Source organism: Scardinius erythrophthalmus (genome assembly GCF_964197995.2).
Source record: "Scardinius erythrophthalmus genome assembly, chromosome: 18".
NCBI lineage: Eukaryota > Metazoa > Chordata > Actinopteri > Cypriniformes > Leuciscidae > Scardinius > Scardinius erythrophthalmus.
This window is the reverse complement of record NC_138238.1, coordinates 14,592,773-14,614,723: the sequence shown is the minus strand read 5'-3', so window position 1 is coordinate 14,614,723 and position 21,951 is coordinate 14,592,773. Positions and strand designations below refer to the sequence as shown.

The window sequence follows — 21,951 nt, the reverse complement described above, 5'->3', positions numbered from 1 at the left end:
AAGAGCACCAAGAGTGACAGCTACTGGTGAAAGAGGGGCACGTGGAGGCCCCAAAACAGCAAACTGTTACCCAAAGTCAAAAATAATAATAATAATAATAATACAACAGAGCAACTTAGTAACAGCCTGGGGGTAGGGACCATTTACTGTACATAAGAGAGAATGAAGGAAAGATAAGAGAGAGGACACTGAGTGCGTGTAATTACATTGTACAGTACAAACCTTGCACAGTGTATAAAAAAATTTTAAAACATATAAGATGGTGAGAGACAGTGATATCCATGTCACTCCAGAACCATGGTGCATGTTTCAGCAAGTGTCTTGAGGGGCATGTCCCAAGGGTCCAATCAGAAATTCAGAGGCAGGTCATGGGTGGTGCAAGAGTCATCTTAAGTGTAATCATTGTCAAGTGTTGTCATCCTGGCACCCAGTCCTAAATCTCACCTTCAGCCCATTCAAACTTTAAGGTAACACAGTTACCTTGGTGATGCTTGTGAATTATTGAATCTGAAATAGATCCAGCAGAATTGAATACATGTCAGCACGTCTTTTATTTCTGCCTAAACATTGCTGAACACAATCTCCCTATAGTTTGTGTACAGAAACATATCAAATAATATTGAACAGAAAGCTTTTCCTGTTGGTAATGTGCAAGGCTCTGCACACAAAATGGCTTGCAACATTCTCTATAACATTTTAACACAGTATTGTTATTTTCTAGAAGAAATTCTCCAGCTAGGCTATTGACAGGTAATATCGTGTGAGGCCAAACACTGCCAATCTAAGCCTTAGTATCACATCTGATATTTGCTTTGTGGCCATCTGTGATAAAGTCTCCCATCTATGCACATTTACATGTGCTGATCGATCACTTGAGTCAATCATACACCCGATGGACTATAAATATTTCATAATCACATTTAACTCTACTGTTCTGGTGAACAGATAAACAGCAAATCCAGACCTTAACAACTTGGATACTAAAACAAGGGGGAATAAAAGCTTTTTGTTCACAAATTCTTCGTGATAATATGAACTTTCTTTCAGCATACAACACACTTGTATAAAAACTAAAAACGAATGCATACGTTTGTGTCGCATTTTGCTTTAATTTGCTGCAAGATGCAAATTAACCAGACTGGGTACCACTAAAGTTGGGTTACTTGAGGAAAGGGTGAAGTATTTAAGAAAAGGCACTTCTGAAAGTTAATTAATCCATACAGTGAGCCAATTAGCACCTTTAGGGTCTAAAACTAGATTATTTTTTACTTCGAAATGTTTATCTTGGAACATTTTAGCAATAATTTTGTGATAAAGCTATGACATTAACAATTTTTCACCAAACTTAAACCTTTGGTCACATTTATCTAGTTTCTCTCACACACCTTTATGACGCACTGCACCAACATCCTATGTTGTCGTAATGTGAATAGAATGATTCTAACCTGAAGACAATTTCAAAGGAGACCTATTTCTCAGACAATTCACATCAGTTTTCACCATTATAGCCAAGCCCAAAAAGATTATTGCATTTCATAAATTACTAATATTAAAAAATATTTCATTTAAAAAAATCTGTCTATATATATATATATATATATATATATATATATATGTGTGTGTGTGTGTGTGTGTGTGTGTGTGTGTGTGTGTGTGTGTGTGTGTGTGTGAGATAGGTATCCATTTTAATCCATTATGCCTTTAGTAATACTAGGGAGAACTATAGGGGGGAGAGAAGAGGCACCATGATCCTCTTCTCCGCCCTTATCTGACTGAGCAAATGCTCCACCCCTGATGAAAATTGGTACACAGGTATAGGTAGGTACACGTCAAGTTTCATGGGTTAGTGCAGTTAGGAGTGTCTGGAGCAAAGCCAAGCATGACACTTTTACAGTTGAGCAATAAGCAGGACAGCTGGCCCCTTCAGATGCCATGTCAACCTGAAACCTGCTTCACAACCATACAAGCCGAGGCTCTGTCTAAATTGCACAAATCTCACCCACACCCAACAGAAAGAGATGGTGTGGTGAGGGAGATCAAACCATGCAGTGGTTGCAGTGATGTCACCCCAAAGTTCTCTCCTCAAGTCTTTGAATTCTTCCCAGGATGATCCTGACATCCTTTCTTGTGCAAGGAAAAAAGACTCAACAGGATAATGTGCAGGAAGACGACTTTAAATGCATCAGGATAGACTGTGGATTAGTGTTGCCTGGGAGGAGCATATAACAGACTTTTCATGTCAGCAGAAGTCTCTTACGGTTGACTGAGGTCAGAGTCAGTGCAACACACTTACACACACACACAAGCACACAAAGCTGGTTATATTTGCACTGTACTACCCTGCTGTTAAGGTGTTGTGAGCCTGAGCTTAGCATTTGGCAGTTCTACCTGATCTCATTAATTGAAAAGTCAAAAAGATGTGGGGATCAATAGTCGTATCCCTAGCAGTATTCAAAATGCATCACACATCAGCACCAGGCCCATGAAGAGGATGTCTAATGGTGCCACTGTAACTCGAACGGTCATTGGAAAACATGTCTTTTCCAATTGGATCACTATTAGTAACAAATCCACTGAATGCACCATGATGATATACTTAACGCTTTAAATGTATGCAGACTGCTTAAGTCAGCCGTTCCCAATCTTGGTCCTGACACCCCCCACCCCAGGATTGGGAATCGCTGGCTTAAGTGATCTTAGCTTTTTCTCAAATGGGGCAAACAGCACAAGAGTTATAAATATGTCCTTTTCTCTATACTTACTTTTTGGAATCCCTCTTTGTATTTAAAGAAATTCAAGTGTGGATCTGACTGATTCTAAAGTGATCAATAAGCTGGTCTTGGCCTAGGGGGCCAACAATGTGATTTTACTTCATGTATTAAAATTCCAAACCTTTCTTCTAATCGCTAAAAAAAAAAAAGAATTTGCTAACCTTGTGTACTAAAGATAATTCATCAATTATTAAAATCATTTAAATTAAGCAGGTCTCACAAAACAAGTCAGCTTGACCCAAATCTGATGGCACCGACCTCAAAACCTACTGTCCTGTCTAGAGCAACGTGGGTTAAACAAAGTGAGTGTTTATTCCTGTATATAGGAGGGTGTTTATGCCTAACAACAATGGTCCCAGCATAGCAGGTTTATGTATCGCTTCTGCTGCACCCACTAACACAAGCACAGTTAAGTTAAAGTGCTCTTAATCAGTGCCCAACTTCAAGGGCACTGATAGACCATTCACAACAATACAAAAAAAGACGATACAGAATTAGTCATCCCCCCCCCCCTGTGCAATTAGTGATAGGAATTAATGATTACAAATCATATTGACATCAACAGAACGCAGAGTGTGAGTAACAATGTTTTTTGAAAACCAAGCGCTCTCACATCACACCACATCATGTTGTGCACCATCATCCTTATCGCTTCCCGGAAGCGCAAGGAAGCTAAACATTACAGAGCCCTTCTCTTCACTGCAACGCATTTCCAAAATCTGTCTAGATACATAGTTTAAGGTCAATCCATCTTTCATGGATCTCACTGCCTCATTCTCCATGAGCAGGGTGAAAGCCTTTCTCTTTCCTGCTCCAGAATGCCTCTAACCACGGAATGAGCACAGAATGTTACCATGGGAACCACTGACAGAGCACCATGAAAGCTAAAGATGATGAAAAAAGCTGGAAAAAGCAATATTTGAACATTACCTTGCATTTCCCCTCCCCTCAGAATTTGTCCACAATATTACTTTGAATAAACATTAACAATGCAATTTTAAAGCAAGGGAATTAAGGGCAGGCAAGGAGGTGAACGGAAATGGCTATAAAACCACACAGTCAAGCAGTGAAAGAGTGGAGGAGCACGAAAATATCTGTATCTGCAGATCCCCCTTAGAGCAAGGCCGTGGGAACTGAGGGAGAAGGGAAAATCTGACCAAGACCTCTGCTGTGTCATCCTAGTCACAATAAGCTGTAGTGAAATGTGCACACTGGAGAGCCACTGTTATTTGTAATTTCTTTGATTGTTAAAGTGATGATAAAAATAATGATAGAAGCTTATATATTGTGTTCAGTTTCAGGTCCCTCCTTTCATACCTCCATCCCCGAACATCCAACCCCGCCCCCAGAAGAAAAAAAAAAAAACTTCTGCAAAGTGCTGAATGGACTACTCCTGTTGGAGAGCTGAGAAGTATCTGCCCTGCCTTACTTGGCCTTGACTGGCTCCCGCTCAAGCCAGCGTACGCGCACCCTCTGCTTATAGTGATACTCCCTGAGGTAGTCCTGCAGAGCAGGGGGCAGTGGCAGTGCCCCGATGCCATCGTAGGTGATCCCATTGCAAATGGCAGCTCGAGCCAGGCTTTGCAGGCCAAATGGGAAGGTCCGGTGCAGAGGCACAGTGAGTAACGGCTCAAAGAACATGCAGGCACTGGGGTCCTTGTAGTGCTCCAAGAGGGCTGTGACGGTGGCTGCGTGGAACACGCAGGGGTCGTGCGCGTCAAAGCTGAAGTTGTGATTCCACTGCTCGATGCGTGCGTGCAGCGAACGGCCGTAGCGGCGGAAGCTAACGGAAAACAGATAGTCTTCTTGAGCTGAGTCTCGCAGCAGAAAGGTGCCCTCGGGCCGACCATCCAGCAGCGCTTCAGCCTCGTAGCGGTCCATCACACCCCAGTAGCAGGGAAGTGCTGTGATCTGCAGCAGATCTGGAACCAAGCAATGGATGTAGTCGATCTGGGTGTGCACTTTCCAAGGCCCTGGTTGCTTGCTGCTCAGGTGGCCCTCAGCTGAAGTGTGCCGCTGCTTGGGCCTGCGAGCTTGCAAGCAAAGAGTGGTGGTGTCGTCGTCCTCAGAGTCACAGTTAGCTGCTGTTGCCCCCTGGCTATCGCCTAGGCCCTCACCGATTCCAGGGGCCAGCTTAGGTCCCAGCTTATAAAGAGAAGCTAGGGGGGCTGTGATGGCCTCCACTGTGTGGATCTGGGCATCTGGAGGTGGGTCCACACCCTCCTCGATGCTGAGTCGCCTTCTTTCTCGCAAGCGCTCCTCCTCATCTTCCGGTGATGCACAGGCAGCACCAGGGGCATCCGAGGACGAATCAACTGCTGTCACTGTGACTGGTGCAGTGTGCTGTTTAATGAGGTGCCATTTTCGGGCCAGATCTGATCCTGGTGCGAAGGGGCACGTCTCCAGCATCAGCTCCGTAATTTGTATCTTACGTTTTGGTGGTGGAAGGTGAGTGTTTCGAGAAGATGCTCGCAATGGGAGGCACAGGCCCACTGTATCATGGATCTGCTGGCGTATTGAGCGTGCTGCTCCCGACTCCAACTCCTCATGGCTACTACCAGTCCCATGTCTGCGCCGAGACCGGCTCGATCGACGATCTGTGGTCTCCAGAGAACTCTGGGCCTTAGTGGAACACGAGTGTCTCTTCTTTCCACTCCAAGGTGCATACCGTGAATAAGAATCTCTGCGGGCACCCAGGGGAGCACGAGCATCTTCAGTATCCTGCTCGACTGTGATCTCTAGTATCTGGGGTACATCCGCTACACAGTTATGGCCCCGTCGTGACACACTCCCACTGGTCCTCCATGGCACTTGTGGGAGTGCTGCCACACTGCTAGAGGGACTAGCGGCCTCAAGTGTGCTGTCTCCCTGGGCCTTGTCCACAACGTGGCATACCATGTCTGTTTGCTGTTGAAGCTGTGGTGCCGTTTCAACGCGAGAACCCCCATCTGTGTGAAGCAGAGATTGACATCCCCTCTTCAGGTTGCTCCACACCTTGCCAACCTTCTCCATGAGGTGGGGGCACCTGGACCTGGAACAAAAAGTCAGACTTCCATTAGCACATGATGAAAAAAAAAAACAATGAGATGGAAACCATCTAGTTAAAAAAAAAAAAGGCAGACACAAGAGTGTGCATGTGGGTGTGAGGGACTGTGAGATATCAAAGGCTTAAGTGACTAAGACACAGTTTACACATTGATCTTGAGTAATCCAATCACAATTTCATAATGCTAAATATAGGTGTTAAATGTAAAAAGAACTAAGTGTCTAGCTGAATAAACCATGTTTTTAACAGCAAATTTTCCAACATTTTAAAAATGTCAAAATATGTATTAATTTAAATGTGTCCAAAATATAAAAGATTTACCACTATAAAACAATTTATCAACATAAAACGAAAAAACAAATGTCCTAAAAGAACAGCATATAATGTCTATATTGCTTGTGAAATTAACTTGAACACATATACATGTGTAAAAGTATAGGCTACGCATGAGGATGGCAATGTGTCTTTTTGGTCTCATTTCAGTGGAATTAAAAATATGATGAATCAGCAAAACTGGAAAAGCCCATACATATACAATGAATCACAAGACATCACAGACTATTTTATGCCTACTTCATGCAGTTACAGAGATCATGTGAAACATGCATAATTGAATATCAATTAATATAGAAATAAGATATTAGCATACTCAAATAGCAATAAGCAGAGATCAAGTGAAACTTTTACTCATTACAACTGAAATGTTTATATTTGATGTGCTTTATCAAAATGCAGTGATATTCACTCAATAAGACATTCAATCACAACTAGCAACAGCAGACGCATGTTAATTCCAGGTGTATAAAGCAATCTTTCTTGGTTAAATGACCACTTGGAACCAGATCACCCCGAGACGGATGTTAATACCAGTTGTAAACAGGGCCTAAGTGATTAAAGTGTTGCCAGGCAGACACACTAAGACTCAAGGCCAGCGCTAAAAATGAACTCATGGAACTGCTCCCAGTCAACATGCTGCCGTGGGCTGAGTTACAATGCTGGTCTGGGCCTGTCTTTTTCTGACCCGCCATAGCAGAGCACTAACCAGTTAATGAACTTAGAGAGTTTTCGCATGAGCACTGTAAATCATATCTTCCTTAATCATTATGTAGCCTCTAAATAACTTTTGATTTGGCTTTATTAATCTTAAAAAAAGAAAGAAAAGAAGCTCATACACTTTCCGAACATCAGCATGAATTTGTATTTTGGGATACTTCATTAACTGTTCATCCACTACTAACAATTGTAAAAATCAACACCATGTTAGACCAGACCAAAATGCCAGAACAGGCCAAATGGGAGTCATCAAAAAGTCAGTAGTGAATCCAGGTGAAGCATGAGCTTAAGGATTGTTGTTTGTGCTTCTTTATTGAGCACATGAACTCTGAATGAACTTTCCACCAATGAACACAAAGCAAGCTGTAAAAACCAAGTCTTTCGATGGAAAAAGAAAGCTGAGAGTGATTTAAAAAAATAATAATAATAAAAAAACAAGTTTAAATTATTTAACGCAAAATATGTCACAACAAGAGAATACTGAACAAGAGAGAAAAACTTCTATAAATAATTAATGATAGTTCATCAAGTCTCCTGATAAAAAGAACAACAGAATGTAGGTCATGTGGGAGAAAGCTACAGTGTATTATTCACCTTCTCTCAGATGGTGGAGAGGAAGAAGAGAGGTGTCATGTGTAAATGCACTACATATTTGAGTTGGACCAAATTACGACTGATACCAGTCATCGATTTTCTGTCAGCATGGATTCTGATATTGATCAGGGCTGGGAAGTGCAGACAAAGTTGTGCAACATTTAGAACTGCATTTGAATTGAGGAAGTAAACAGGAAGTAGAATGCAGGTAGAGTTAAAATGCTTGAAATGGAAAAATTCTGTAAGATTTTTGACACTTTGCTTCTCTAAATTAAAGAATTTATTTTAAAGCTTGACAAAAGCTTGTTTGTAGTGTTGTAGTACTCTAGTCCAGATAAGACTGGACTCAGACTGAGTCCAAGCCCAAGTTGAAGTCGAATCCAAAAGCTGCTAAAAATATGGTCTTGGTCTCTGTCCGAGGACAGTCTTTATCGGACTTGGTCTCAAATCCATCAAGTCCCAGTCAGGACTATATTTTCTATGACCAGTCAAGGCCAGGGGCCTCATGCATAAAATTTTACGCAGATTTCTTCCTAAAAGTGACTGTACACACAAAAGTGTATAAAACAAAATTCCCCATATAAAACCCAGTCAGCGAAAGATTGTGTGTACATGCATTTTCACCCCGTCTCCTCCCCGAAATAACCATATATGTCGCTACAATGCGTAGTTTTACTATGCATGTCCTCTAATCTGCATATCAATTTCATATGCATATTTCATATCAACGTGATACCATGTTTAACGGTACAAGACACTAGGAAAATATAAAATATGGACTATAAATCCCATTTGTGCAGTCACATAACATTGCTAAAAATCTTTTAGCATCCCTGTCTTGTTTTAGAATAAATATATCAAAATATTCATAAAAGCAAAAGTGTATAAAATAGGCCTACTTTTCAAATAAGAGTTATGTATGCAATTTTGCCTAAAAGGTAAACATAAGTTTTAGGATATTTATATATTTTATGGAAACAGATAGCCCTTATTTTTTTGTAGTGTAAATACAATTGTCTGACTACAATAATCACTATTGTGAAATAAAAAAACCCTCTAGAAAATAGAATTTTGCTAAATATATGCACTATTACATTTTCATTATATTTTACTTAACCTGTTAGGGATGTCTTCATTATTTAATTTATGTTGAATAAATCTGTCATGAAAACAAACTAGAGTAGAAACAAATCTGTTATTAAAAAGATAATGCAATTTAAATGGTTTGTACAAATACGGTTTAGCTATTTGAGGTTTGATTATTAAATAAGCCTTTTATTTATTTAATTACATTTAAAAATGTATTAATTGTATTCTGTATTTATTTATTTTTCTTCAGTTTTTAGCCAAGTGCATCCTGAATTTTCAGTTTCGGCCAAGCGGCAACCTCCCCGTCTCTCTCTTGAAACCAACACGGAAGTGAGTTAAACTGCAATTCATTGACTGGCCGCTTGGCCTGGCTGCAGAAGTGAGTCAAATCTGTATCTCCCTCATGTTAAAATTACCAACTTTACAGCAGAAAAAAATATGTTTACAGCCTGGATCTCTATGTGGCTTTGGTCTATACAGCAAATTGTGTCCTTCATAACAACTGTGAGGGGGGTGAATTATTTTATAACTCGTCCGTTTAGTTGATTAATATTTAAATTTAAGGGTGTGGCCAGTGGCCACTTGAGTGACAGATGGATTGCCGCTGTCAGTGCTAGCCGTTTGTCTGCTGTTACTAGCCGTCACTTCACCTCAGCAATGTTAGCTGCTGAACTTGCCATCTCTGCTGTGTTTGTGCTTTTTTTCGGGATTATTTCATACAATTTAATACTTGGGTACAAAGCCCACGTCTTTGGATTTCGTCGTTATCGTTCGAGACAACAACCAGCGCTGTATTTCAGTTGTTTTCCTCCGTGAACCTGTACTAATGGATGTCTGACAATTTCGTTGCTTTTGGGGGTTTTCAAATTTAAAACGTCAATACATGCTCGTTCGTTCTGCTCTCACGGAACAGATGGATTATAATATGCTTATGTACCGTCAGATGAAATCATGCGGGCGTCAGCGCTTTCTCCGTCCATGCAATAAATGCACATGAATGAGCGCGGATTTTCTAGCGCATTTACTTGCTCTTCAAAGGCAATATATCTATGGTTTAACCCATTTGAGAGACGGCCAAAATCAGAATCTAAAATGGACTGAATAAGCTCTCTACGAACTTGAGTGATGCCGCGCTGACGGACCATGAAAGAGTGACGGACATGTATGCACATAAATCACTGTCACACACAAACACTCTCGAAGTAATACACAGTCTCACTTGTAGCCATGTCTTTTAACTATTATAATATTTCGAAGGGCAAAAATAGGAACGTTTAATTGGCTTTACATCATCAGCTAACTCGATCACGTCGAGCTAGGTGATTTCAGATAGCCAGGCTCCTCAGCTCCACTCACGCCCCGCCTGTTTGTCTATTTTCTGTTATCCGGGAGTGACGCAAGGCCAAGATGGCGACGGCCGGCTCCGCCCACTTTAGGCTTCAAAAATGCTCTTCAGAAACCTACGGGTGACGTCACGGACACTACGTCCATATTTTTTTACAGTCTATGGTTTCGGCCCATAATTTTCATTTCGGTGCATCCCTACAAGAAACCTTGTTGTCTTACAGTCCTGTAGTGTGAGCTTGCCCTTAATGACCCCTAAAGATTTAGTTGTACATTAATTACAAAAAAATGGCTATAATTATGTTTTAATTTCTTACAACTAGATGATTTACAAGCTATATTTAAAAGAGGAAAGCAAGTCATAATACCCCTGTACTTTTAAACCCTCACCCTCATTCATGTTTCTAAGTACTGGACATGGTGACATTTTGGCTCAAACAGCATCTGCAAAAACCTGCTGCGCAATGTCAGTACAGCAAATTAGGGCATACAGCTAAAGCCTATTAACTTCTCAGCATCTTTATTCTGTCTTTTCTGCCCCTCTTCCCTCTTGTTTCCCTGTCTTTGTCCCTTTCAAAGCCAGTCTGAGAGCATAACGGATGACCATAAATCTGTCAGCGCAGCTGTGGCGACAATATACATGGAGGCCAACAACCCTGACCTTTCCCCCAAACTCAGGAACCTAGCTCCACTTCCAGAAAGAACTTGCATTGCATACCATTTGTAAAATTGTGGTGCAGGGTGGTCAGAAGAGTTCATGAAAAGGGGTCGCAGAGTTCATTAAGATGTATTCTGTGAAACTAACTTTGTCCTAAATATTAAGTCAAGGGTCATTTTTTTTTTACTAATTCAAAAGTTGCATACATATTGAAAACACTATTGCACAAAAAGTGTTGCGTGAGCAATGTTAGCTCCGGTGAAATTATTAGAACTGTGGTAAATTGATCCTAGGCCTATATAACCTTGCCTTGGCAAACCAGGTTGGGAGGCTCACCAGAGTGAATGTAGATTACAGTCACAGTGCACTCTGGTCTCAAAGGACAAATCTATCACTTTAAGTCAAGCACTTCCCAAAACACACCAGCTGGAGATCTTCGACATACTGCCTTCTGAAACCCAACAGGCAAAAGACCAGTTGCCAGAACTGGCAACATATGCTTTTCCATCCATAATGTTTTCTTTCACTCTGCATGTGACACAGGGAGGCTCACGTTTGGCTGTGGGACTCCCTTGTGTGGCTAAGAGATAGAACCGCACCCCAAGAGCAAACTAACAAAACTATTTTAAAATATTTGGCCCAAAAACAGGTTTAGACAGCATATTGGCAAAAGAAGTGCCCCTTCCTCCTCAACTAAGTGGAAATCATACCCAAACAGCCAAGTTTACCATGGTGCATTTCAGATTACCCAAGAATTTGCAGTTCAAGATTGAATGACATGCTGAGAATAAATAAAAATACTTGTGTATAAACATTCTTATTTCATAACTTCTTAATAATATTTGGATTTGGACTTAATGAATATTTTGGAGTTCAGAAGAGATACCCAGATAATAAAGGAGTCTTTAGGCAACATACACTGTAAATCCTAACACACAAAATAATATAATAAATTAGTTTAAGTAGGGCAAACTTAAATGAAACAAATTTGTTCGAACAAAATAGCTTTTATGTGTATTTAGAACTTTTTCTTTTGAGTTAACGAAACTTACAGATTTTAAGTACAGTAATTTGAAATGTTTCTCTTTTTTTGGTTTAATTAATTTCTTTTAGTTTAGACAAACTTAATTTAACTGAAACTGGGCTGGGATTTCCAATTCCCAGCATGATTTTCAATGGCATTCAAAAGGGAGAGTAAATGATAAAATTAAGTGTTATATTTATATATATATATATATATATATATATATATATATATATATATATATATATATATATATATATATATATATATATATATATATATATAGTTTTTTTGTGTATGTGTGTGCAAGATTAAGGTTAAGTGGGAGATTTAGTTTCATGTTTTGCTATGCTAGAAAGGTTATGTTGTTATGCTGTTATGTTGGTTTTTTTGAGAGGTTACCATCATGGTGACGAGTGGACCATGAGCTTGGTTTGAGAACAGGTATTTGTTAAATGTTCTATATTGCCCCATTCAGCAATTGCTATGCTAATTAAGGCATTGTGTTACTAATTATCAAGGTAGCAGTTACTGAATTAGCTAATTTTAGCTAGTTATGTTTCCACTACTAAAAATATTTAAGTTGAGATTACATGATCATTTTAAATTAAATATCTGAGTTAGCTTACTCAAATTAAGTTAAGATCAATTAAAATGTATAATTACAAAATAAAAAATATGCTAGTTCTGCTTAGACTTTCTGCTTATAAAACTAATTTTTTTGAGTTTTTACCAACTTATTCAGGTTTACAGTGACTGGAAATGCTTCTAATTGAACACAAATGTTTCCATTACTTATTGGATTAACTGCTTAATTAGAGCATTTAAAAAAAGAAAAGATCACGTTCCCCAGCATGATTTCAGAATGAGCCAAAGAGTATCTTGTGCTTCAGTGGAAGAACATCTGACTATCTCTATAAAGGAGTTCACATCCTATCCTGAAACTTTGTTTCAGGTCTAAATAAAAAAAGCTTTTGGACCCCACTGTAAATAACACAATTTTCTTACATTTTCATGACAATACATTTCCACCTAAAAATCTCTGAAGTGTTATATATAATATATGTATTAATGTTCTTAATGGAAGTCTAGCTTTTTAGGACATCAAATTAGTTTTGCCATTTTATGTATTTAATTAAATAAGCAAAAAAAAAAAAAAAAAAAGTACAGCCATAAAAAAAACAACTAACAATTGATTCCACTCTTCATACTTCTATAGACATACACTGAACTAATGACTACAGATTAGAATAAAAATAAATCTGAACTATTAATTTCATAATATTCAGCAAACCATTAAACCAGAACCATCTTTAGTTTTAGTAATTTTTCCTATACATTTATTTACATAGTACATTTTAAACTTCAGCCTTTACTCCCTCCAGAGTCTAGGTAATTAATGGAAAACACATAATTCAACTTTTTCAAATGCAGTTTAAATCAGGATACAGCTGGATTGCTGATTCAAACTGCATATGAAAAAGTAGAATTATGTGTTTCCCATTAATTACCTAGACTCTGGAGGGCTGCCACAGTCTAATCAGCCCACACTGTTTCATAACGAACCGAAAACAAATGAACCGAAGTTTTACACTTCACATAAAAAAAAAACCTCTAACCTTGTGTGCCATTGAGTTTTATATGCATTTGGGAACAAAGCGGCCACTATTATTATCACATTTACATATCTAATATTTTTGTGGACCACCAAAATAAAAGCTCAACTGCATTTTTCCACCAAAATAAAAGCAAGGCTGTATCTCTTGCAAGTGAAGAAATTAGGACAAAATTAATAAAAGTAATTTCGCTACTGTAAATTAAAATATTATACTTAAGAAACATTAATTTACATTTATTTTAAAATATATACGAATGTATTACGGATAAAAATAATATAAAGGTATTATTATAATTATTATTAATTATAGTCTAATTATTTGGCTTCCTAAAACACCAGAGTGAATGTAATGCATATAGACTAGGGCACTATATCACGACTAAAAAGAAATTTGAGTATACTTTAAAGTCCAGGTACAAGAGCCTTCTCAATTTGAACTCTCAAAAGGCACAATATTGATGCATTTAACTTTAAAATGTTATTTAAAACACAAGAAGTACCTCTGTACCTATACCCGTTTAAATCCTCATTACTCTGCAGCTTACAGGACACTCCGCAACTAGCGTTTCTGCTTTAACCAGTTAGAGCGTATTAGTGGATTAGTGGATCTGTTCTTCTGTTCCCCTTGTTCTACCATTGACCAGATGCAACAGGAGCGTCTGCGGATGAATCCTGGCACCAGATCACAAAACACCAGCCCATTAAATACTATGCTATTCTCTGCTCAGCTTGGGTTTCTGCTACCAAGAACGCTAACAAGCCTTGCCCAGAGCTTCTGCTTCCTGGTAGCGTGGGCCCAGCCCCCTCTGTCCCCCCTCCCAGGTCTCGCCGCCCTTCACCTGATACTGCAGCCAAATTCTACACCAGACATCTCTAGCACCCACGCGCCAGAAGAGGAAGCAGTCCAGAGCAGCCCGCTTCGTCCTCATGCTGGAAAGACACTCTACACGGTCTTTTGAGAAAAAAATATCCACGCTAAAATTCAGTTTACAGGCATGCCTGAGCTCTTCTGATAAAAGTCTGAGAACCACATGAGATTGAGAAAGAGCCCCTATCGACCACACACACCTTCAGTAACTGCGGAAACTACTTGATGTAAAGTATGCTATTCTCTGACGGTATGAGAAAACGCATGAAATACGCATTTATATTATGCAAAGTAAAATTTGAGTAGTACATTAAGTGTAGAAGTCCTACTGAGAGTTTATGATAAGTTACATCCACGACCTGGATGGCAGACAGACACAATAGATAAGATAGATATAGAGCCACTGCACTGGTATGTTTTGCTTTATGTGCTCTATGAAAAAATGTGGCACTTCGTTTCAACACGACACCGGTCGTTTAAACCGCTAGGAACAATACAAGCTAAAATCCATAAATAATATTGATCATGATCCATGTGATTAAAGGAAAACCATGCATTTTTGTATCAATATCAAACGTAACAGTATTAACTGTTTAAAAGTTTGGGGACTTTGAGATTAGTTTTTGGAAACTGTTATTCAGCAAGGATGCAATAAAATAATCAAAAGATCAACAGAAGAGACATTTTTAATGTTACAAAAGATTTCTATTTTAAATAAACGCTGTTCTTTTGATCTTTCTATTCATCAAACTACCCTGGAAAAAAATGTGGCATGTTTTCCACAAAAACATTAAGCAGCACAACTGTTTTCAACACTGATAATAATAAGAAACGTTTCTTGAGCCTGAATTCTGAACAGTTTTTTTATGGTAATATATCATAATATTACAGTTTTACTGTATTTATGATTAAATAAACACAGGCTTGGTGAACAGACTTGAAGAGACTTTAAAACTTAAAGAAAATCTTACAGTCCCCCAAACTTTTGAACAGCTAATATAGCCTACATTTTAATCTCCTAATTTCTTTCAAATATAATTTTTTCTTTTTAAAAATTAAAAAACTTAAATAAATCTATTAGCATTGGTATTTGAGACTAGTATGAACCATATAACTTGGCCACCTGGAAGTTAATTTTCAGTTCATATGTTAGTTATCAACACTAGTTACAGCATTTATTTATCTTATGCTAATTTAGTCATTTACAGAATTATTTCTAAAATTAAAAGATAATTCATTATGAACAGGAACATTTTAATTTTTATTAACTAGCATTAAAGAGGATTAAATAAATGCTGTAAAAAATATACTGCTCATTGTTAGTTCGTGTTGGCTAATGCATTCATATTACAAATGAGACCTTATTGTAGGACTACAGTGTCACTGATGTACTTAAGTGTAGTGAAGCAGCTTTCTAGGAAACGTCTGTTACAACGTTAAGCCCCGCTCAAGACAACTAAAATATCTGGGCAGGCCTTAACCTCTGCACACGGAAATATGCCAGCAGGAGTTTGCAGTCTCTCACTCTCGACTAATTGTCTTGCGTGTCAAGAAAATGTATCGGTGATACCCTGAGCTGGCTAGATAATATTTCAAACGCTTTTAGCAGTGTCAGGAAGTTTGCAGAAACAGAAAATGTTCCCAAGCATCCTCAATCTCCACAAACCACACTTTTTGAAAACCAGACCTCTGAAATCCAGACCTTTGTAAAGCTGTAGTTTTAAGGAGGTTTTATGGGCCAGCGGAGGTTACACCACTGTGTATCTTATGCAACAATGGCCCACAACTCCCTTTTAAGGATAGATAGGCATTAAGTCTATGTTGAGTAACATTTACAACTTAAATACATTTGGATCAATGCACTTTTTACTCATTTGAACATATATGCTGCTGACTAGACTCTTTAAAATGTGATATTAAAATGTGGAGGACATAGTACATTTATCTGTTATCTAACATTTGACATATTTCATAATACATATTCTAGGAGTTTCTTTTAATAGATTCAGTATGGGTTTTGTTTCTCCGCAGACACTGTAGTGACCTGCAGCTGTCATATATCTGTCTCTAAAGCATATTCTAGTGTTCAATGTCTTATGATATCTAGTCTTGTATGGAGAGTTTTTAGCTTCTTCCAATGACTTGATACACACGTAATGGCCATAATTGTAACAGATTCAATTGGAAGTTTTTGACAAAGGAAGAACATTTTACATGGTTAGAAATAAAAAGTTACCCCTATATATTGCCATTAAAATAAAATACATGCTACATGGTAATAAAATGCGTGGTTGGTGAATTGGTGTCCAATTTATACAACTTACATGCACAAATAGTTACATGTAAGAAATGTGTTAAAAAATGACCTTTACCACACAAAGGTTTATCTCATTACCATTAATACTAATACCATAGAACTGAATTCAGGTTGGTTTTACTCAATGGCATTGGCCAAGCATTTCTATTGTTTGACATGTCTTGTAATTTCATGGGATGTCATGGGGATACACCTCAGATAAAACTAAATACTTTTATGTGCTTAACATTAGGCCCATTCAAATAATTAGAGGCCATATTTTATTCACTGATATGCATTAAACCTTCTTGACAAAAATTATAGGCCTTTGCAATAACATTGCAGCGAGTCCAAGTAACTGTTAGCCTAGTCAATCCAGGCATGGAAATAGCGGTATTTTTCTATTTGCCTTCATGATCCTCTATGCACGTTACCTGTTATTAGAACTAACGTTACTGTATATCATGAATTATATTAATCTAAGTCTGTGATTAATAACTCGATGTACGTCATTTTAAATATCTCTATACATTCCTGCTGATTGCTTTAGTTCAACCGGCTTCGGACATTAGAAAAGGGGGCCGACTAAAAAAAAAAAAACTACTTAAAAAGCCATCGAACATGCGCGATAACATAAAATAATCGATACGCATTTACAACACACGGAGAGATGAACTCACCGATCCTTCTGTCGTGCTCTTCTATTGCTTTTTCGGGTGTCTTCTTTTGTTTGCAAAAAAAATGCTACCAAGAATAGTCGGGCACATTTTCCCGAGGCTAGAGACGGTGGTGGATAAAACACACGGACGGGAGACTATTGGGACCATAACTGCGATATTCGAAAAGCAAACAGCACATCGATGTGTCGATAAAATCGTTAACATTTTATACTTTGTATTTACATGGCCTACGATCTCCTCATCCCGATGGCATTTCTTTCCCTGACGGCCGATATGGTCGCGAAGTGCAGCAGAGAAGAGAATCAGGAGAGGTGGTGGCAAATCTGCTGTTGACTGACATCAAGGGACTCCAATTGCGCGAAGTTCTGTGTTCCGGCGGATACGGATGGGGAAAGACTTTGGGAGGAAGCGTCACTTCCCCGCTCGAATTCCAGCTAGTGAAACGATGTCAGACTCAATTCCGTAATTCGGTTCTTTTGAGCAATTTGTTTCAAAGAATCGGCTCAAAAATGATTCAACGTTCTTTCGCGTGATTACGCCAATTGGTCGTTTGGCAGTTTATAGTGTTTCTTGTTTACGGTTTATTTTTGATTGCATAAGAAAACAATAAATAATTATATAGCCTATTTTTAACTTTTAACTAATATTGTATTTCAGTTCAGTTTGTTGCATCCACGATTTAGCCATTATACGTACTACTAAAACTAATTCATATTTTTACAGGTTTTGCATTAATGAAATACTTATATCCAAAACGGTTTTGACATATGCTAATAAAACTACAATGAAGATGTTTTAGGTCGTTTAATTTGTAACATTCCTGCATTTCGGTTATTAAAGTAGGCTAGCTAACTTACTTTTCGCCTCATCAAATCGTCGGTTCACTTTGTCTGCTTAATCTGATTAGTTTTCGGTTTATACTGCGAATCGGGCATGTCCGAACAGTTTGAGTTGTGAATCGTTGAGACAGCTGTGAACCGGTTCAGCAGATGCATAAAAAGAGATCCGATTCAAAAGAGTGACTGTACAAGATTCATATACATCACTAAATCCAGCCTACTGAGCCCAGACACTGACACAGACAGTAGTGATGGACGACAGCCTCAGGATGTATAGCTGGTAGTTTGAGTGGAAATTATAAACACAAATTAACTGTCTGTTGACAACATAAAAACAGACGCTCGCGATCGGATCGTAACTTGCATAGCCTAACGTGTTTCTTTATCTAGTGAATGTAGGGCGATTATGTAACTAGACCAGACTAGAGACACGAGCAACCACAATGGCACCATATCATTGCATAGAAAGAATAATCCGAACAAAATTTAAAGATTACATTTGAAATTGTTCTACGTCGTGATAGGCTACTCACGACGTTGAAACAATGTAGGCTAGATTGATTGGATTTTGTTTATGTGCGATAACGGATTTGTAGGCGTAATGAAATCTGCTTTTCTACTTTGTAGAAGAAAAAAACAAAAACTGAAATGATATGCCCACTTCTAAAAATCACAAAAAGGGGAAAAGAGTTGACAGTTCTTTGACTGTTCTGGTAAGAGTAGCTGAGAGAAAATTAAACAGTCTTGACTATCATGTGAGTGAGTCTCCCTTTATCCCTGGTTCCGTTCATGCAGTCATGTGACATGGGTTTATGTTGTGTGACAAAGGCAGGCTGTTCTTTAAAATCCCTATGTGAACCAGTGTCAACTGCTGGCCTACAGTTCATGTGTGCTTGGACTCTAAAAACCTCCTTTTCATCTCCTTACAGGCCTACTACTCATATTCAGCATGTGCGGCTTTGATATTCATATGGCTCTTGTGGATTATAGAAGCATGCGACTTTAGAAAGTCCAAGTCAGCAATATTCACATGAGCAAGATTAGACAAAAATGTTCTCCCACCTTATTACTCATAGCAGTGATACAACAGTGCTCAGTACTTCTGTTTGTACTTCTCTTTAATCGCTAGATCTTTGGAAACATTTGGACAGAACCAACAAAATATCCTATAAAGGGAACTCTGAGCTCTATTATCCCAACCTAATGAATGGAGGTACATAGAAACATCCATGTGAATGTCATGCAGTAGGTTTCATGCTTTTAGTTTAGTGCATTTAAAGCCCCTCACCTCCCATATCATGCAAAGATGTTTAATTGACCTTTATGAAATAATTCCATATTAAAGATCCATTTAAAAAGTGATATAGTGCCCCCTACTGATTTAATCTGCTTAAAACATAAAAATGCCCTTTTTAACCACAACACACCAGTCAGACGTATCTGTACATTGCTGTTGTTGTTTTTAGTGGGCGATTAATTATTGGTATTTTACTTCATTTTAATCTGATCAGTTGCACCGTTAATAATAATGAATTTTGCTAGGCATACATGCTGTTCTCTTACGAGAGTACTCTCGTGTTGCGTAAGTTTAGCTTACGCTACGGGAAACAAATAAAACGCATTTGCTGCAGCAGGCAGACATAGGCGAGACAGCTCGCGCGCCTATTGGCTGCTCTGCGGCAACTGCTGCAACCTATCAGTGCGTCTTGGCATGACTCCAGCGCCAATGGGAAGCCTTCCCGCGCTGTCGTCATAGCCCGCCAAAACAGGGTGTGGCTTCGCCTATAAAACCCCACTGCACAGGTTGCACAAGTGATTTCGTCTCCTTCAGCGAAGGACTTCGCTGGATCCAGAGAGAGAAGCAACGCCATCGTTCAGCATATCAGCGGGACGAGCTCGAGTCAAGGACCCGGCTGGATATTCGCCACCTTCGCTCGCCGTACCTGCTGCGCTCACGGCGCTCATATCCTTTTTCAAATCTCTCCATGTGTGTTCGCCGCTGCGACACGCACGTTTCTCTTCCTAAAAGAGCAAAAGCATTTTTCAATGCCCATCATGTCCTGCGGCTCGTGCCGAGCCATTCTCAACGACGGGGACCGCCACGAGCTGTGCGCTTCCTGCCTGGGAAAGGACCACGCGGATCACGCGCTCGCCGAGGGCGGCTGCCGTGAGTGCGAATCTTTGCCTCTCTCGACCCTGCAGGCTCGACAGGCTTTGTTCGCCACCAAAACCGCTACCTCTACGCCTTCTGCTGGGCCGCGCCGTAAAAAGCGCCGCTCACAAAGGCCACCAGAAGTCTCTGTGAAAGAGCACTCGCCGGCGGGGTCCCCGCGAGCCTCTTTCTCTGAGTCCCCCGTCTCTTTTCTCGACGGCCAGCGCCCCGCTGTCGCGGCCCCCGATGAGATGGAGCGGGACATCGAGGAGGAAGACAGCTGTTCCATTCTGGCGTCCGAGAGTGAGGGCTGGTCCATCCCGGACCCCGCCCCATCGACGCAGGAATCCAGCGTGAGGGCTTCTGTCGACGCCGAGTTTCTCCGCCTTGTTACTAAGGCCGTAGAAGACCTCGGCCTCGAGTGGTCAACGCCCAAGGAGCCCGCGCCTAACAGGTTGGACGGCTGCTTTCTGCCTGGACGCCACTCTGCACCTGTTTCGAGGCCCGCTCCCTTCCTCCCCGAACTGCATGATGAGCTCTCCAAGTCCTGGGGAGCTCCGTTCTCAGCCAGGCTAAAATCCTCTGTCTCTTCGACGCTCTCCGCGGTTGACGGCGCGAAAGACAGGGGATATCTTTGTGTTCCTCCCGTCGAGGAAGCGCTAACGACTCACTTGTGCCCGCCCTCTGCGGGATGGCGGTCCAAGCCGAGCCTACCCACTAAAGCCTGCCGGACGACTTCATCGCTGATCGGTCGCGCCTACGCCGCCGCCGGTCAGGCTGCCTCCGCTCTGCATACTATGGCCGTTTTACAGATCCACCAGGCCAACCTTCTCCGGTCACTGGACGAGGCTGGCCCATCTGCAGAGCGCGTGACGGACTTGAGAAGCGCAACAGACTTAGCTCTCAGAGCTACCAAGACCGCTGCTCAAGCTATCAGCCATCGAAGTATGCACAAACCGCTCTCTCAGTTCCCTCAGCAGAGGTGATTCGAAGGGTGTATCCAGCAGCCAACGAGTCAGTTCCACAACTCGCTCACCTGCACACAAACGCCGTTTTCACGGCGACCCACATATCTCTCAAAAAGAGCATTATTTTGGGTCATATTCCGGCTCAGGCCGAAGGTGTCTTAAATGTAGGACAGGTGCCCAGTGCCCACCCCTACACGAAAACCCTACCCTCACTGTGTGTCACACTCATTCAAGGTCGAAAACAATAAAGCTGGCTCTAGCCGCCCGACCGCTAAGTGTAACAATTGTGCCCAATCCCCAGTGTTCACTCTTACACACAAGCACTACCAATGCAGTGTCCCACACCACCACAGGGTCCATATCAGTCAAACCGGCTCACGCCGTTCATGTTTTAAGTGCAGGGAATGTGCCCGCTGTACAGAGCTCACCCCCGCTTGTGAATATGACTGTATCTGCGCTGCGCACACACATAGAGCCTCAATGTGTGAGCGTGCGCGCTGCCAGTGTGGTGAGTGCAGGTCACGTGTCTGCCTCTCAGCGCACACACTTTGTGAACAGCTCGCAGCGCCAAGAGCCCACAGAGCTGTATCTGTATCAAAGCAGCTGCCCGCGCTCATGGCTGGGCCGCCAGTTACAGAAATACTGCGCGAAACACTGTATGCCCCACTCGAAATGAACGTGATGAACGAAGTACGTCATCATGGCTGGGTCTCCGGGTCCCCGAATACGAGCGACCACAACCCAGATTTCATTCAACCCCTGGCCATTCACGCGAAAGCGTGGGAAAGCATTCCAGGGGCTTCGAGATGGGTGCTAAATATAGTGAAACGGGGATACTCGCTTCAGTTCGCTCGCAGACCACCGCGCTTCATAGCCCGGGTCGAAACCTCGGTGAATTAGGAAGTAGCACACCTACTTCGCACCGAAACAGCGAATTTACTGAGAAAAGGG

The 21,951-nt window shown here is 40.6% G+C and overlaps 1 protein-coding gene across 1 annotated transcript; it reads right to left on the bottom strand.

Moving 5' to 3' along the window:
• Positions 1–2,289: 2,289 nt before the first annotated feature.
• Positions 2,290–17,415, bottom strand: socs5a (suppressor of cytokine signaling 5a). The gene is made up of 2 exons (XM_081393223.1): positions 17,042–17,415; positions 2,290–5,802 (listed from the first exon to the last, which is right to left on the bottom strand). Exon 2 carries the CDS (start codon positions 5,781–5,783, stop codon positions 4,197–4,199), a length of 1,587 nt encoding a protein of 528 aa, XP_081249349.1. The 5' UTR covers positions 5,784–5,802; positions 17,042–17,415; the 3' UTR covers positions 2,290–4,196.
• Between the last annotated feature and the right edge of the window lie 4,536 nt (positions 17,416–21,951).